Genomic DNA, 17,893 nt, shown 5'->3' with positions numbered 1-17,893 from the left:
AAAATGGAGACAGAATTAAGGGACTGTATTCATGCCTTTTGTGTAGACAGAGCTCAAAAAGGAAAAATCAAAAAAGTTAACACTCAATTGCTTACTTCAGAAAGATAATAGAACCAAGAGTGGTCAAAGACCGGAGGTGGGATGCGTGGGTTGGTGTCAGCAATCTTCTTGATCTGATACGGCAGCCGGAGCACCATTTCAGTCAGCAGCTGAGAGTAGGCTTCAAACACATCAGCAGCATGTCCCTAATGGGAGTAGCAACACAGTAAATTCACATGAACATTCCTTGAACAAAAATCACTTTTTCACATTTGAAAGATAAAAATATTTTCCATTATCTCATACCTTGACATATTGTCGCAGGAAGAAAGGGCTCATATCTGGGGGAGAGGAGGCTGTGTGTGGGCGGAGGAGCTGGCTGGTAGCCACAGGCTCTTCTTCACCCTGCTGGCTCTTCCAGAACTCCAGGAGTGATTTGAGCACATGAAGACAGTAGTCAATAGCACCCAGGCTAAGCAAGGCAGTCGCTGTGGCATTCGAGATAAGCGAGGATGACTGAAAGAGAAAAAGAGGGTGCACTTGGCATGTAGTACATCTACACGTTTGGAATACCCACAATGATGTAAAATTAAAAAATTCAGTCACAGAAAATTGTGTGTCTATACTGTTAATAACTTCTGTGGGTGCTTTGAGGTTGCTTTGAACAAACTATTATATCTGACTTGTGTTATGTACTTGCTGTTCACATTACTGTAATCAACAGACATTTAACTGACTGCCTTTAGTGAATTCAGTGAGAAGGGAAAAAAAAAAGTACCTCGGAAGAGGATTTGGAGCCAGACTTGGTTCGAGACATGAAAACGCTGAGTAGTCTCATGATGACCAAGTGAACTTCGTTGATGGAACTACGTTCATTCTTCTTGGTCACGTCCTGCAGAGAATAACACTTTTTTAAAAAACAAAAACAATGTAAAATTAAAACAATGATAATTTAAGCCTGAACCATCACATGAGACTGTGGTTACCTTCTTGTGCATTCCAAGTTCAGCAATGAGCTGTGCTAGCAGTTCATCCAAGGCACCTTTGTCCTTTTCATCCTCACCATCCAGGTCAGAGGTCAACATGAGAATAACCTGCATATAAGGGATGGCTTGGACTCCACCTACGTTGTGGAGCTGAGAAAGATGCTGAAGCAATCGCTCAAGTAGCATAAGACGCACCATGTGTAGCCTGAAAAGAAACAGAATAAAAATAAGCATTACTTCACTTCTACAACTGGGCTGGCCTTACTTGGCTGTATGTGGTACTGCTCTCCAGAAGTACATTTACTCATGTTTTTTTTTCCTACCGATGGTAAGGGTAGAGGGCATGGATAGGTAAGATATGGTGTCTTAATGGGCATGTATTAGCTTTCAGCAGAGCTTAAGCTCGAAGCATCCTACGTAATCTAAACTCTTGCGTCGTATACAGGAAGTCTCACCGGTTGCTTGTGTGGATGTCTCCCTCAGTCTCTCCTTCTCCCTCTGAGCCTTCGCCTTCCTGCTGGGCTGTGGTGGTGCTGATGGCTCCAGTGCTGGAGCTGATGCTACCTGGACCCGCAGGGTGGCCCTCCACTGCTGTGTCCCCATATGCACTGCTGCGTCCTGACACTGTCGACACACACGCATGCACAATTGCAATGGAACTAAATAAACTGAAAATATGCTATAAGTAAGAATTGAGATTTTTTTCAAAATGATTAACACCTAAAAATTACAAATATGGAAGACTAATAAGTAACATGACAAATTACAATAATCTTAGTTTGACTTCAAACACAGGCAAGGTGCCGTGTATGATTATTTGCAATGTAAAACAGTGCTTCTGAGAAGAAGGTTGCAAGTGAGTTTTATCTGATTTTTTCAATTGGTATGATAATGGATAAAAAGATTTAAAAAGACAGAGTAAGGTTTAATGCCCATAAATGTGATGGAAAATCAGTCTGTCAAGACAAATACAAACTGATGTACACATTAAGTTTTACCAATCAGGCTGGCACAACAAATACATTATCTTGCATTTGACTGCATTCAGAGTCACTGTTGTTTATCTGAATCACCCACCACTGTGCTCCCCGGCTACGGAGTCGATTGCAGAACCCCCACTCTCTGAGCCCACGCTGCCGCCATGCTCAGCTGGGGAGGTCCGCAGTGTAGAGCCATCAGTAGCAGCTGTGCTGCCCTCATCATCTGATGCCGGGGCTGAAATCATAGCAATAGCTGTAACAGTAAATACACCACGGTCATCTGGCCAGGATACAAAATTTTACTTCATACTTTTGCACCAATAATGCAATAAATCATGCAGTAAATTCAACACACTTCAACCTGCCACTAATACACGTGTGTATTGACCATGTTGTGGGTATTATCATATATAATTACTACCTACTACAGACTGAGAAGAGGATAAAAAAGTACTTGAATGTCAAAATACAGAACTAAAACCCCATGATGTGTTACTGATTACATTGTGAGCTTCAATGCAGAATATTACCAGTGGTCACAACACATGCTGTGGGATTTTGGCAACTATAATTAAATACTGGAACTAACAGTCCTTTTTATCCTTTTCTGAAGGATTTACAAGCCATGATGAACTTATATAGAACCTAGATCTGTGACCAGATATAAAAACGTAGCTTCCTGCTCATCACACGCCACCACGAAGCTGGTCTTGTTACCTGATGCAGTGGTGTCTGAAAGGGTCCCAGCATCCAGTGAAGAGGAGCTTGGGGCCTGGCCAGACAGGCCAAGGCTCTGAAGTCCAAGTGCACTGCTGCTACTGCCTAAAAATGTCAAAAATATGTATAGCACGTTAGCAGCACTCACCCAAACACTGATCTGAAAATAAATGATGCTTAGTATGATAAAGAAATGGTAAATAATTTGAGGTTTACAATAACCAAATAATAAAAATGGTTGAAAAATAAAGGAAAAACATTACGCTATCCCAGGTAAACAATTCATATTCAAAGCTGTGCCTTCTATTTTGCTGTGGCAGCACTTCAATAACTGATTCAACACACATGGAGGAGAGTTGGACATGGCTACCACAGAATTACGGTTTCCTATTTTTTCTATTTTCTGGCTACCTTGTTGATCCTGCTGAAGGCTGAGAGCGATAGCCAGCTCTACCATAGTTTCATCGTCTGCATCAGGAGGGATGTCAAGCATGGGAGGGAAACCCTCAGCTCCAGCCAGCAGAGCCTCCAGTGGAGATGGATTTCCATTGTTGACATTCTCTGCAGTTTCCAGGACCATGGACTCTGACTGGAGAAAAGAGAAAAACAAAGGTGTTTTTCAAACTGCATCTTACGATAAAAAAAAACCCTTTGTATCTAGAGCCACATCTCAAGCTGAACTCATATGCCAGGGAAATAAAAATAAGGTTACTATCATTGTGCACTTCAAATTATTTAGTATTTCTGTGCCAGTTTCCTCTAACAATGTGAAGAGTGGATTAGTACTGTCAAACATCAGCCACACTTAATTGTCCATCTTTACTCACCACCATCTCAAAGTCACCATGGTCCACTTCACCCTGCTCCTGACTCTCCTGTCTACCTTCCTCTCCTCCAGTCAGGACTGAAGACTGCATTTTGTCATCGGCATCATCGTCATCATCATCATCCTTGTCCCCTGATAAAGGAAATCACCCAGTGAGTTTTGGACAACAGAATCTATGCATGGTGACAGGAGCCTTGACAGAAGTTTTAAATCGTTCTCTGAAAAACTGGAACCGTCCTCCTACCTTGCTAAAGTAAACTATAAAAAAAATATATGCATTTTTATACCTAAACTCCACAAAATCAACTCCTGATGAACATTCACTCACAGCTTTGTATGCCTGTTGAACTTACCCATTGGTGTGTTGGACCGCGGGGGGGAGGGAAGGGTCACATGTCGTCGTTTGTTTCTTGGTCGAAGTACTCTTATGAGAGCCTGCTTACAAGCAAAGCTCACAGCTGTGTCCTGAAATTTGCACAAAAAACAGAACAGTTATCTGATGACAGTCCCACTGTGTTAACAGTTCCTATGCTAATTCTGAGATATGATTATGCCAAATAATTTCCTGATTCCTCAAATTCCTGATGAAAAATGGCTTTGCATATCCTTACATAAGTCTATGTGTTGACAAGATTTACAATGTTACATGGAAACAGCAAAGGCATAACAACATAGGTAATATACTTACCGGGCACAATAACATTTGCATGTAGATTTTGGAGGCTACATTGATGTAATCCAGTTCACATGTGCAGTAAGCATGGATGATGTCCACCAAGGCATTCACTGTTGCTTCTACATGAGTTAGGCCTTTAGAAGGGGCAAGCAAGAAACACATTCTCATTCACTGTTTTCAATCACACATACAGAAATCACATTAGCACTTCAGTAGAGTATACATTATGTGCAAATGTTCTACATAGCATCTGAATGTGAGCTGATGACAGTGACAGTTGTGTTCATGAGTCGATTACTTTTTGACACATTTTTACTTGCAGAGTACTTTTGCGGTCCAAAAGTTTCAACTTACCAGGCAGACAAGCAGGAGCAAGAAAGGCGTTCTTTGGTTTAAGAGAATGGAGTTTCCAGAAGTTATTCATCAGCTGTGTGATGAAATTGCAGCTTTCACCATCCACATGTTTTTGCCCATCCTCCGTCATTTCTGGGTTAAGACGAGAACATGAGCAAGTCTTCTTAGCAACTTTTCAGTTATTTGGCCTCAAAGCCACTTATGAAGTCAATCTGACGTACAGCTGTTCAGAATAATTTCTTTTGACATGTCATGATTACAGAAAATACTGATGTGTAACCTATAAATTGTTCTCATATGAACTGATATTCCATAGACTTGGACAACATTTATCACCAACATGATAGCCTCTTACCAGAGTCGTGGTGCAATGACTTTGTTTCTGTGAAATGCACCAAGTTGTTGGGTCTCATGATTGCAATGGAGCGGGCAGTGATCACAAGCCTCTGGAAAACATCGGGATCGAGCTCCCTCCCCTCACGGGTGCAGCTATTCAGACACTGTACTGCGTTACTCAGCAAAGACTGGTCCTGATGAGAAACGGCAAACAGAGAATTGCATTCGTTCTTCAGAACTGACCTTGAAGGAGAAAACACTTAACATCTAAAAAGGTACTGGAGCACTCAGAATTCTGTTTCTAATATCGTTATGTATGTCTAAGGGTGCGGTTTCTGAACAACTGGTGTGTAATCTATATATTTAATAGAATGAATCCATTTTTCTGGACTGCTGTCTACAAACTATTCCCATAAAATTGCAAAGCAATCATGTTAGCTCACTAACTTCAAACAGGTAGTCATCAAAGTTTCAGAAGCTAATGAAGACTTAAGTGTTACTGATACAGTATACGAATGATTTTTGCAGACATATTACAACACTCTGTCCACATTATAACTTTGGTCTTGTCTGGCAATTGCTAATTTTTACCTTGTGGTTGTGGTAGGCAGTTCGACTGGTGTGCAGGCTGGCAAGAAGTCCCTTCGTCTGCTGCTGCACACCTGCAGGGGTGGGCATGGACAGGAGCAGCGTGGCCAGCTCTAGAGCTGCAGCCTTATTCTTCTCCTACACAGAATTTGAGATATGCAGTCAATGACATTTCCAAAAGGTAAGCAAGGAACACACATGATTTTTCATTCAAACACGCTATTATATGAAGAATAAAATAATCATCTGTATACCTTTTCACTGGAAGAACCAACTGCAAAGCAGCTTTCCAAAGCTTCAAGGGAACTGACTACCAACCTGCAATTAACAAAGAAGATCAGTACTGCTTCTGTTGCAAATTTCATCTTAAATCAACCAAACAAACCGAAAAAAAAGAGCAAATCTGAGCTTGCTGTCATCCTTGCTGATCTAAATGCCAACACAACACCAAATAAAAGAACAAATGTCTGGAAAAAATGCTGTACACATGTGGAAATGGTGCAAGCCATGTTCATAGTCTCTAGCATGGACACACAAACTGGCACACATGCACAAAACCATACAAACAAGCAGAGAAAGGGCAGTTACTAACCGGTCCAAGGTTGATAAGGACTCAGTTTCACAACTTTTTATTGTATTTTTGGGAGCAAAAGAAAAAGAACAAAAACAAAGTGTGAGGATCACATAAAGAAACAAGTGAAAATTAAATGATTCAGTTGAACATAAGAGAAGCATGCAAGAAAAGATGACTTCACAATAGCCATGCACTAAATAGTCTAAAGGGAACCTAAGTCCTATTGTTAAAACTTCAGGCTCGTTCTCAACAATTCCTGCTACATAGCTGGACTTATGGAGGGTAAAACTATGCTAGTATGGGGCAATATGGATAAAATCTAGCACATCTATCACAGTATATTTAAATTTTTCATCAACACCCATGAATAATATGATGTAGTTAATCTAATAGAAAATCTGTTTATAGATTATAAAACCACAAGAATATTTTGGCCACCAAAAAAAAAAACCCTAACAAATCAATGTACTTTATCACATTTATGCAGAATAACATAAAAAAAAAAACAATGTTGCACACTTATTTGCCAACAAGGGTCTTTTACACCCACAAGTATGAAAAGGATGGATGTAGTCAATTGAAAGCTTAGATTTGGTAAAACTATCTCATCAGATCTTGAGTGTGGTTAACTGAACTACAGGGGATCGAGAAGTGTAAATGACAACAACTTGTATTGAGCTTGTGAGTCCTAAAGTGGGGGGTCCATACCTTTCTAGTACACTGCCGCTGGTGGTGGTTGGAGTGGCTATGTCTCCATCAGAGGTGCCATTTCCCTGGTTGAGGTTGGGACTACAGACGTTGTTAACCGAGGCAGAGGAGAAGTCCTCTGGTGGATCCTCAGGCCAGCCAAACTGCTCCTTGGTTTTACCATAGATCTTGATTGAATCGAGCATGGTGACTCCAGCTGGGTCGACAGATGCTCCAACTTTAAATAAACAGGAAGATGAAACTGCATCAGAGGATGGTTTCTAAACTGTGCATTCAAATTCAGTAACAAAATTCCACTGCAAAATAAAAAACTTTTTGTTTGTCAAACTGATTTCATTCTGAATTTTAACAATCTTGGTGTTGAAAGTTGGACGGATATGCAAAGCACACAGATGCAGATACAAAAAATATACACTTAACAACAAAATACAATTATCATTGCACACTCTTGTTCTTACTAAAGATGGACAGCTTCTTGTCAGCCTGCAGGGCCTCCTCTCTTGTGAAGGGAAAGTCAAACCAGCGGGCTCTCGTCAGGTTTATCTGCATGGTGCGGCCAAAGACCTCCACATAGGAAGGAGCCCTCTCAATGGCCTGAGTGCCCACCTGAACCCGCATGCCTGTCATCACCATTGAGCTGTTGTTGTTGACCGCTTCCACAGTGAATCCCCCGGGCTAGTAATCCAAATCATAAGATCATTGGTTGGGCTTTGTGCAATTTGTCCAATACCACAAATGTACAGCTACAGTACAAACATGCTTAATGTGTATGGCATACAACCCTTTAATCACTACTACTCTTCAATTTTGATTTTTTTTTTTTAGCTGTTATCATTACTCAGTTAATCCCTACACTCTGCATAAAACAAACACATGCAAGGGTGGCAGTAACAAAAGTCTCTTGTAGCTTTTCCAACACAGAATCATTTTTGTTAAAATGTCAATACCTTTGTGTTGGCCACATACATCCCAGTGGAGTTAAGCCTGTGTTTGATCTGCTGTCCATTGTAGACCTGCAGCAAGTCATTGCCCCCAAACTCCACCTCTGTCAGCTGCTGGTTGTGTTCAAAGAAGTCCACTGGGAACGTCACCTGACTGGATGTCCGGGTGGCTGAAAGTAGACTCATAGCATTAAAATTTGAAACCTTTGCCAGTTTCCAGCAAACAAGCCCTCACTTTTCTGATTCTAAGCTAACGCTTATGTATCAACTGGTCTACTGCATACAATGAATGATCCTGACAAAACATTTTAATGAAAATTGTGAGTAAACAACATCTTCAGATTGATAAGAACTTTTAAAAACAAGAGAACTTAAGCCAAAAATATCAGGAAGGAAATCTTGAGAACAGACTAAAACATTCTGAGGTGGTGGTTATGTTTACAATCAAATGTCAGTGATGGTGGCTAGGCATATTACAAATAATCAGCCATCATTTAGGTGCGATGACCACGCGTGTCTATTATCTATGATCTACAATCAATTTGCTTACATTTTTGGAAATTAACAAAAACTGCATTTTACTGGTTTTGAACTCACTAGTAGCAGTAGCTTTGCGCTTGCGGACTGGCTTTAGGATACTGATGCCACAGCTGGGCTGTAGTGAGGGCTGGAGCCAGTAAGAGGTGTTGTCCACATTGGCCATGTAGATTCGCAGGCTTCCGTCTTCACAAAGAAGAATCATGGTTGTACGCTGTTGTTCATTACTGGCAGTGTGCCGGATAGCTACCATATCTTGAATCTGGGGAAGACAAAAGGAACAAATGAATAATGTGCGTTTTGTATCATCTGTCATAAATCTGTTGTATGGACTAAAGAGATTGGAAATTCCAGAGACACAGTGATTTTGAGCTATATAAGACTGTAAAACTAAGACTATAAGACTATATAAAACACAACACAACCAGCTATGGTCAAAAGCAGAAAATGGTTTATGTGACCACTTAACGAAAACAGGACACATAATGTGGAACTCAGTATTATTTTCCTTTCAACAGGTATCTTTCTTGATTGTTCCACAACAGCAGAGAAATTGGCTTTGGATAATTACCTTGGCTTTGGCTGGCAGAGTTTTAATCTCTTGAATGAGGAAGGTATCTGGCTTGACCATGATGACCAGTGGTATGCCTGTTGTCTGCTGCACACAGCATACCAGGCCAGGGTGGTTCATGACCTCAGACCACTGACACAGAGCAGGTGACATCTTGCTGCTGCCACCGTTAGAACTAAAGAGAAAAGGAGGGAAGAGAGAGGGGTGGAGACATAATTAGCGCTCCAGTTACTTATTAAAATTTCCAGATCCTCAACTGTGGCAGGGAAGTAAAGAAACCGTTTGTGTCGGGGGTGTGGAGGAGTGTTACCCTTTGACATTGATGGGGAAGAGTCTCTGAACATCCGTGGTGCTGCGGCTCACTGTGGCAGCAAAGGACTTTCCCTGGCTGTAGCTGAAGAAAAGCATCTGAAGCACATGGGAGTAATAGACCGAAACACCACCACCAGCTACCTGCCCATTGCTATCCTGGAGTCACACAGAAAGATTTTACCTCAATATTACTTTCTGTCATTCAGCATTTTCTGAAAGAGCCTCAAAAACGAATTTCAAGTAGTCATACTTTCACATGATTCTGTGTGTATAATTCCATGGCCTGGATACACATACCACTTACCTTCAAGTCTTCGTGAGTTATCTCTAATACATTTGTGACATAGAAAGGTCCATGTTGGGCACTGCTGGATTCATCCATGAGCTGGGTGTACATGTAACCTGCTGAAGACATGATGGTGATAACATTCTTTCCCTCCTCGTTGAAAAGAAATGTAGCATCACGGATCTTGGAACTTGGGAGAAGGAAGTAGTACATGGGACTCAGGGCATCCACTGACAAGTCATAAATCTGTTTAGCAAGAGAGACAAATAGAGAAAGAAGTATTGTCAAGTGTTTTTTCAACATGCAAAAAGCAGCGTAATCACAGTTGCATACTGAGCATCTTCCAAAACACAAAAACCCAATCAAACTACCAATGCACGTCTTCATACATACCTTGACAAAGTCAGCAGTGATGATGGCAAGTTCAGTCTGCGAGCCTGGTAACCAGATGGCTTTGATGATGAAGTTACCAGTAGCCAGCTGTGGGTGCAGCACCAGATGGTCTGAGACAGAACCTGTGCTACTGAAAGTCAGTACATGGCAGTCCTGAGGAAAGAAAAAGAAAGAACGGCAAAAAACAAATAGTCAAATTACAAATTACTACATGGCAGTCAAGTGTGTGAAAAGCTAATTGATTGTGATCGATGGCAACTTAACTGTCATCTTCTCTCAAATACATTGTTGTATAGTATAATACAGTTTGTATTGTTTTCATTGTAACAGGTTCATATTAAAAATTTTTTCTGACCTTCAGGCCACACACAGCCAGGTAATCTTCATTACAAGGGTTGCCTGTGAGACTGAGGACAGTGAAAGGGACTGGAGCAGAGGCCAGACGGGTCAGTGTTAGCTTTCTCTTGCTTGAGTCAGCCTGCTTCAGGAGAGTGGACAGCTGCAGAACTGTTATCTGTTAAGTGGGAGATGGAGAGAATATGGGTTACTAAACAACATTATTAATAGGAAATATATATTACAAGGTGTAAAACCAAATTTTACACCAACATTTTGTTATGTATTTTTTATTATTTATATTAAAATTTAGTCGATTAAAATCATTATTATTATTGCAGAACAAAAAATTATTAATACAAACAACTTTGTGAAGCTTACCTTTCCCTTTTCATGGCTGACTGCAAGGTGCTGGCGACGGCCATGGGGTGAAGACAGGACACACATGGCAACACGGCGCAAGACATGTGCACTAATGAGCTGGCGTATAGTTTGTCCCTGGTCACCACTGTAGTTCATCCTCACATTTTCAAAAGCTCCTTCCTGGGAGCCAAGTGTGGGAACCTGAGGTAAAGCAATTTATTACATACAGTGGAATCTCTAATAGGGTTTGGATAATAACAAATAAAACTACTCTTCTAAACGCTTCAAATTGTACATGTATTAATACCATTAACTGGTCTGTCATTTCCACAGTTTTGTCCTGAGTATGCAGTTCACTGAGGGCTTGCTGAGCCCGGCTGCTGCTTCCCACCGCTGATGCCTGCTGAAAGTTTGTCTGGATGGCTTCCATTAAAAACATGAGCATCTCCAAAATGACTGCTGCAGTGGATGATCCCATCTGTTATGGAGAAAACAAGCCAAAGGTTTGAGTCACACAATGTACAGCACAGTCTATGTAATAGAAATGTTAAATATCATTAAGAAGTGCAAGTCATTTCAGTAGTGCTTTTTAGAAAAAAACAAAAACAGAAACAGAGGTAAGATACAACCTGATGATTAATCCAAAACAGATTAACTCTTACCACTTGTGCTAGTAACTCTTCCTGACAGCCCTCAATGCTCTTGCACACACTGCTCTTCTTAGGTTTGTCTTCATCACCAGGTTTGCCGTCACAGATGGTGACCTTGCCCTTTTCAGAGGGTGAGGCATTCTGGTGGCGGATAGCACTGTCGGGCATATGCAGCTCACTCTGAAATGCAGAAGACTCTTTGAGAGTGGAGCCTATGCCGCTGCTGGGGCTGCGTTTGACCAAGGCCTGTGGATGGTACGAGACAAAGTAGAACAGTGAGCACAGCGATATTGTTGATATTTGCATGCATACATACCCGAATATGGCAGAACATAAAATACAAGCCTTTCACATAAAAGCATCTTCCTTGTTTAACTTTACAATTAGGATAACCTGCACTTATTTTCACTTTGCTAGCTCCTCCACACTGTTAAGTATATACTTAGTAAAATAAAGGTCATAGAGATTATGTTGTATGGAGGTGCACTTGATCTAAACTACCTGCAAAAGCAAGCAAAAATTATGGATTGACTAAGATTCACTAAGTTATCCACTTGAACAAAACTAGTATGAACCCTTGTAATCAGAAAACTAACTGTAAGCACAATGTAAAACTAAACGGAAACTAAAGGTAAAATGTAGTTGATGGTTTGTTCATCATCACATGCACATTCAAAAATCAATCATATTAGAGTAACTAGGAAAGCTGACCTTTTCTGTAAACAAAAATGTTGACAACAGACATGATTTGTCTCATTTTCTTGCCACACGTGTGGGCTAGCTATAACCCTGACCAAATGAAATGACTGGATGGAAGTCAATGGGGGAATGACTTGCAAGCCAAAGTTACCGCTGTTGTTCTCTTCCCATGATGACCTGAGGTATTCGGTCTCACCTGGCAGCTGCCATCCTCTTTGGCACCGCAGTCACAGAAGAAAGAGCCATATTTGGCATAGGAGATCTCATGGTCTTTGTGACAGACCTTGGCGCACACTGTGCATACACCTACCCCATCCACCATCTTACAGGTGTGACAGTGGTACCTGCAGAAAGCAAAGGGCCAGGACAAGACTGTGAATGATATATTAACATTAGACACAATGTCACCTGCATACTTCTTCCTAAAGGCATTTTAAAAAGCTGAGTTGTGAAGGTGCATGACAGAAAAAAAAAACACTAAGGACGCTGCTCCCAGGTTTAGTTAAGACTACGGATGTACTGCACAGCTATGTTTTCTGAGTGATTTCCTACTTTTAGAGTAGTCAACTAGTCTCAGTTTAAAATTCCCAATTAAATGTCAGGGAAATGTCATGAGAAACATCCCTAGTTTCGACCCTACAGAGGAAAACCTTTGCTGCACGAAGGCATCACCAGGTGTTGGGAGAATCAAAACTAAGTGGTTTAATCAATATTAAGCAAACTTCATTAGCTTCATAACTTCATGACCTTACTCATTAGGATACCACTGCTACTAGAAAATGTCTCAAACATAATGACTTAATTGGTACTTTTCCTTACATTTTGATAATGCTAAACTATATTACAAATTAAAATAATTTCACATATTGTTTTTACTGTTGTCAACAGTGTGACTTAGCCATGTTTCCAAAGACCGGAACCAACACCAAAAACTTTGAAACTTCAGATTCATGTAAATATACTGTATATAGGATGATCACTGTCCTAGAATTTTGTCTTTGTTCTGAGTTATGAAACAGATACTGTATAACATATTTTCCAGATGTGACAGCCTTGTAGTAAAACACCCATCATCTGATAAACAACTTGTCCATGATTAAAACAAAAACAATCTCTGGTTTGATTGAAGAATAAAACTGAAATCACAGAGGACAATAAACTTTTCTTTACCAGTGCTGATTCATGAACTCCTTCTGAGTAATGGTGAATGTGCAGAGTTTGTTGCAAAGAGAGTCTTCATCCTGTCAAACATTGACAAACACGTTAGGATACACTGTTACATTTAGCAACTTACGATGTACAAACTGAGTAAAGCTAACAAAATAATAAGTTCCTAACTTACTTACGTATATATGTCTCAGTGAAAATCAGATGGTACAGACTTGTATCATCATACTGTCAGTTTCTTACACATCATATTATACATTTCAGCCTGTGTATTATTAATCAGCTGACTGGAACTCTCCATTGACAAGACTGGGTAACTGAAGTCATGGGAAGACAGGCACTACATTATCTAAAAGAAGAAAGCCCTAATGTTACCGTTATCATAACTGTTGTGTTTCATTACTAATTATTATAATTATTCATTACTAATGGTTCAACTAATGGTTTGTTAATCAGGAGATAAATCACAAGCAGCATTCCTGCAATGTGGATTAAGAAATGCTCCACATTCCCTCTCGAGAAAATGATCATGAAGGTCAAAACCCTTATGTTATCTTTACACAATTCAACCAGAGGGCTTTTCCTTCCAATTAAAGCTGCAGCAGGAAATTAAAAAAATGAAAAAACATATAAAAAAAAAGAAAAGAAAAATTAAAAACGGGGATTAAATTAAAAACAACACTTTGTTGTTTCTGTATTGGCAGAGAGTGGTTAGAAGACTTTATTTTATAACAATTTGGTTTTTGCACTGAAATAATAGAAACTAATTATTTTAAACTTTGCATTGATATTTTTTAGTTTTCACAGTACCACTGCATTTTATGTTCATATCTCTACACAATTTACAGATTTATGAAAACATGGCCCCATTTATAGAGGATAGATATAAAGGGAGGAAATCTCACAGAGTCCTCTGCCTGGGAATCATCCTCCTCCACTGCAAGCTCTTCTACCCAGTCCGAGTCCACTTCCATGGCTTTCTCTTCACCCTCCATTAGCAGCGCTGAAGTGCCTTGGCCACTGCTCTGCCGCAGGGCATTCATGACATCAGCCAGATACGAGATGATATGGTACGAGCATTCCAGCATGCTGGCGTGCTGAAATCAAAGAGCATGAGCAGATAATTTATTTGATGATTAATGGTTAAAAAAAAAAAAAAAACTCCTCCCTTTGGAAATGCCGATTGGGAATCACCTATCAGCAGTGTTTAAAAAAGAATCACACCCAGATGAAGTGATAATAAGGCATGTCTATAAACCGGTGAGATATATATATATATGTATGTATACATATATAAACTGACCTTTCCTTGGGACAAGTTTGTGCTCACTTTTTCCACAACATTCTTCTGTGTTAAATACTTTTTGCTGTAAAGAAAAAAACAGAGTATTTTTTAAAAAAATTATTAAATAATTTAAGACAATATTGCTACTTGATAATAGCTAAGCAGTTAGGTCAACCAACGACAAAAGATTTTTTTAATCCATGGGAATTTGTGATGCCAAAAAAAATCGGTAAATTAAATCAGTAAACAGCATGGCTATGAAACTGATTTCTTACCATCTAGTCAGCCAGTCAATAGCTGCCCTGTGCAGCTGCAGGTGGCCAGCCCCCTGTCCAGCACTGGCAAGTGTAGCCATAATGACCATGAGCTCCGGGAAGCCTGTTCCATCTCCATTGGCCAGCATATCCGTTGCCATGGGAATGAGTGTGCTGAGAAGGACGGTGCACACTCCTTCGCCCACCTGGCTGTTGTCACGCACAATATGAGTGGTGAGCAGCTGCAGAAGCTGTCGATTTTCTTGCACTATTTCCAGCTGCTCTGAGTCCTTTGGTGGGGTGGCTGTCATGCGGGTCAGCCAGGACTGCAGGCGAGAGGGCTCCACACAAGCAAGCTGGGCCAGTGAGCCACACAGACACAACAGGCTGGAGTTTGGGCTCTTTTCCGCTGAGGAGGACAGCATCATCAAGAGATTTAGACTTACTGAAAAATCAGATGCAGATGTGCAGCTTGCAGCTTGTAAGTTTTCTGATTTGATTTTTGCCACTTTTAAAGCATTTGTGTGCTTCAAACATCCTTTGGATCATCAAACAGCATCTGAAAGCCCCTTCCAGACACATTTCCAAAATTAGTCTCACAGCCCCCATTCCAATACAGATAATCAAACAAATATGCAGCTATAGGCCAGGTGTTTGCAGTAGTAAGTAACCAAGGGTTGAGCTTCTTTCTCAATCATTTTTCCATTCACACAAGTATTCCCCCAATATTTGTGTACAATCGACCATTAATACCATCTAACTCTTTGAGAAAAGACTGTAAATTTTCATCGCTTGCCCCTTTCTGAAGGGACGCTTTTCACTTTGCTTTTCAATGTGACCATTCTTTACAATTTGGACAAACCAGCCCATTTGAAGCACACCTTTCTGTTAGCCTTCTTGAATTCAAATTACAAGTAGACTTACTGAGCTGGAAAAGCTTGGTGAAGAATTTCAGCACCCTGTTGCAGAACTTTGCCGACAGATTTTCATTGGCTGTTGCCATCATAATCTGGACAAGCTCACCGCTGGTGAAAAGGAGCACAGATGAAGTGAGATAGCCGTATAACTGTATAACAATGTAGCCTATTTTTGTAAGCTGAGTCAATACCTGATTGAAAAGAACTCTTCCATGGCCTTGCGGACTTGACTACTCTCAAGCTGCTTTTCAAGGTACTGAAGGCATTCCTCAAGGACAGACTCATCCAACCCACTTAAAAAAAACAAAAAAAAAAAAACAAAAACCAATGCTCAATGAGGCTCAACTTACACATGTATGCTAAAAAAACAATACACTAAACTAGAATAAAAGCTGCACAGAGCATTCCAGTTATTATTCAGCCTACAAATATCTGTTTCACATTACAAAGTGTTTTGATTTGTTTATAAAGCCAATGTTTAAAGCAGATCTCACTCATTATCATGTCACACTCAGCATACCTGTTGGGATCTGAGTGATTGGCAATGATGTTGTAACATCCAGTCACCAAACGCTCATAGATGCGAGCTAGGAAGGCCTCTGACTCTGACGGGCCGAGGATACGCTCCAATGAAGTGCTGCTGATCTCAGCAACGCTCTCTGTGCTACTCTCCAAGAGGAGGGGCAACAAAGAGCGCACAACCTGCGAAGGATTCAGCTCCTCCGTGCTGAGGAAATAAACATGCAACACTATTAACTGAAGATTACAGGTTTCCGAATTAATAAATTCTTATTCATTATTATTATTTATCAAGTTATAGGTTTCATGATTTTAATCAGGACTGGACAAGCACTTACACAATGAGGTCACCAGTGAGGCGAACCAAAGAGAGTAGGATGTGTTTAAGAGAAGAGGCAAGAGGCAAGGACTGACAACTCAGTGTGCCCAGGTGAGCTGCTTGGATGGCACTGATGTAGCTCTCTGAAGGAATGGTATCATTGGCAAAAGCATTTCGCTGAGAAATAAGAAACACCAGGTTATTTGGCTCATGGATACTGGTACGATGAATGATTTTCCTGTTTTTATCTTTAAAAAAAATAAACAAACAAAAAACAATAAATAACAATTACTTTTCACATACCCATGAGCCAATGTTGGGGAATTCACTGGTGTGGATGCTGTTCCAAGTCTCACATATTGTTTGTACAGCTGACGGCAAGTTCTGCATAATGCTATGGCCTGTGAATTGAAAAAAGCTCAAGTTAAAACAGTGAGTGTACAGAAAAGTTCAGGTGAATATACTGTTAAACATTTTTTTCCTTGAGTAATCTTTTCACACACCAAGCATGTTGGCTTTGCAGCGAGTGGAACCAATGGACAGAACTGCAGCGTAACCCTGGAGCTTGGCATCTGTGAGCTTGTTCTCCCCTTCCTCTGGGATGTTCATTAGCAGGTAAGACCTGGTCATGAGAAGTGCGGTGATTTAATCATTTGTTTAGAATAAAGGGATGGATGATTTACAGTTTATACCTTATATTTTTTCTATACCAATTTTAAATATGAATACATATTAGCAATACCTAGTAATGAAATAAAAATAATAATCCTGTCCTTTGCAGTTTCTGTTAATACTGCTTTTAATGACTGACTCTTAATTCCAAACCTTGTCACAGGAAACTAAGAAAAGTAAAAAGTAAAAACAAGAAAACAGTTATCGTGCATCTATTTACTTTGGCCAGAAGACAAAGCAATAAATAAACAAAACTCATAGCTATTTCCGTAACATGCTTATCTTCCAGTATGCTTGACATAATACACGACATAGAAGAGCTTGTCTGATGCTCAGCGTTAAGCAAAGAGCATAAGTTAGAATGATCCCTTTCTTACCGTGTAAAGGCTGTGTAAACATCAGTGAGCTGAAGTATGGCAGGCAGTAGATTCTTTGTGATCTCAGATGACTTCTGGGTGTCTGCCTCAATGGCAACCTTGGACAAATGCTCATCTAGGGAAACTTGCACTTTTGAGATGACTGCATCCAAAGTATAGATTGCTTGTAGAGAGGGCAACTTATGAAGTGGAAGGATGACATTTGGGTCTACGCTGGAGAAGGTGGAAATCTGCAACGGAATTAAGTCGTCAAAGAATGACAGTTGTGGTCAGATTTTAGTTTGCACAACAATCAATACACAGGTGGACAACCATAACACTGTATACATTACCTGTCTGGCTATGTACTCTTCTGCCAGCTCCACATCGTATTTCACAGTACTGCACTTGGCAGCTGTCATCTCAACCAGAGAGGCTGCTTGATCTGCTTTCATTCCTTGCTTCACCAAGTGTTCCTGCCAGTAATAACATGAGCATGGTTATACATCAAAATGGAAAAACAGTACATTAC

The 17,893-nt window shown here is 40.3% G+C and overlaps 1 protein-coding gene across 14 annotated transcripts in view; it reads right to left on the bottom strand.

Annotated features, from left to right (window-relative positions):
- ubr4 (ubiquitin protein ligase E3 component n-recognin 4) overlaps positions 1-17,893 on the bottom strand; it is a 50,196-nt gene that overhangs the window by 16,441 nt on the left and 15,862 nt on the right. For 4 of the 14 annotated variants that reach the window (XM_046395668.1, XM_046395672.1, XM_046395669.1 and 1 more), the window contains 41 exons: positions 17,715-17,837; positions 17,383-17,612; positions 16,837-16,955; positions 16,637-16,734; positions 16,353-16,510; positions 16,016-16,222; positions 15,687-15,788; positions 15,503-15,603; positions 14,600-14,987; positions 14,343-14,406; positions 13,945-14,136; positions 13,043-13,113; positions 12,024-12,216; positions 11,186-11,419; positions 10,831-11,001; positions 10,542-10,724; positions 10,180-10,338; positions 9,825-9,977; positions 9,450-9,677; positions 9,144-9,301; positions 8,834-9,008; positions 8,323-8,524; positions 7,732-7,895; positions 7,243-7,459; positions 6,785-7,001; positions 6,095-6,127; positions 5,757-5,820; positions 5,506-5,640; positions 4,934-5,108; positions 4,579-4,710; positions 4,237-4,358; positions 3,902-4,013; positions 3,550-3,680; positions 3,134-3,311; positions 2,723-2,827; positions 2,103-2,258; positions 1,481-1,649; positions 1,026-1,230; positions 818-946; positions 346-555; positions 96-245 (listed from right to left, as the gene is read on the bottom strand). In XM_046395668.1, the coding sequence (XP_046251624.1) occupies positions 96-245; positions 346-555; positions 818-946; positions 1,026-1,230; positions 1,481-1,649; positions 2,103-2,258; positions 2,723-2,827; positions 3,134-3,311; positions 3,550-3,680; positions 3,902-4,013; positions 4,237-4,358; positions 4,579-4,710; positions 4,934-5,108; positions 5,506-5,640; positions 5,757-5,820; positions 6,095-6,127; positions 6,785-7,001; positions 7,243-7,459; positions 7,732-7,895; positions 8,323-8,524; positions 8,834-9,008; positions 9,144-9,301; positions 9,450-9,677; positions 9,825-9,977; positions 10,180-10,338; positions 10,542-10,724; positions 10,831-11,001; positions 11,186-11,419; positions 12,024-12,216; positions 13,043-13,113; positions 13,945-14,136; positions 14,343-14,406; positions 14,600-14,987; positions 15,503-15,603; positions 15,687-15,788; positions 16,016-16,222; positions 16,353-16,510; positions 16,637-16,734; positions 16,837-16,955; positions 17,383-17,612; positions 17,715-17,837 (6,513 nt within the window). The remainder of the gene's footprint in view (positions 1-95; positions 246-345; positions 556-817; positions 947-1,025; positions 1,231-1,480; positions 1,650-2,102; positions 2,259-2,722; positions 2,828-3,133; positions 3,312-3,549; positions 3,681-3,901; positions 4,014-4,236; positions 4,359-4,578; positions 4,711-4,933; positions 5,109-5,505; positions 5,641-5,756; positions 5,821-6,094; positions 6,128-6,784; positions 7,002-7,242; positions 7,460-7,731; positions 7,896-8,322; positions 8,525-8,833; positions 9,009-9,143; positions 9,302-9,449; positions 9,678-9,824; positions 9,978-10,179; positions 10,339-10,541; positions 10,725-10,830; positions 11,002-11,185; positions 11,420-12,023; positions 12,217-13,042; positions 13,114-13,944; positions 14,137-14,342; positions 14,407-14,599; positions 14,988-15,502; positions 15,604-15,686; positions 15,789-16,015; positions 16,223-16,352; positions 16,511-16,636; positions 16,735-16,836; positions 16,956-17,382; positions 17,613-17,714; positions 17,838-17,893) is intronic. The other 10 variants (XM_046395670.1, XM_046395674.1, XM_046395678.1 and 7 more) reach the window with 7 other exon arrangements.

Source organism: Scatophagus argus, chromosome 8, assembly GCF_020382885.2.
Source record: "Scatophagus argus isolate fScaArg1 chromosome 8, fScaArg1.pri, whole genome shotgun sequence".
NCBI classification, from domain to species: Eukaryota; Metazoa; Chordata; class Actinopteri; family Scatophagidae; genus Scatophagus; species Scatophagus argus.
This window is presented reverse-complemented; position numbering and strand designations above follow the sequence as displayed.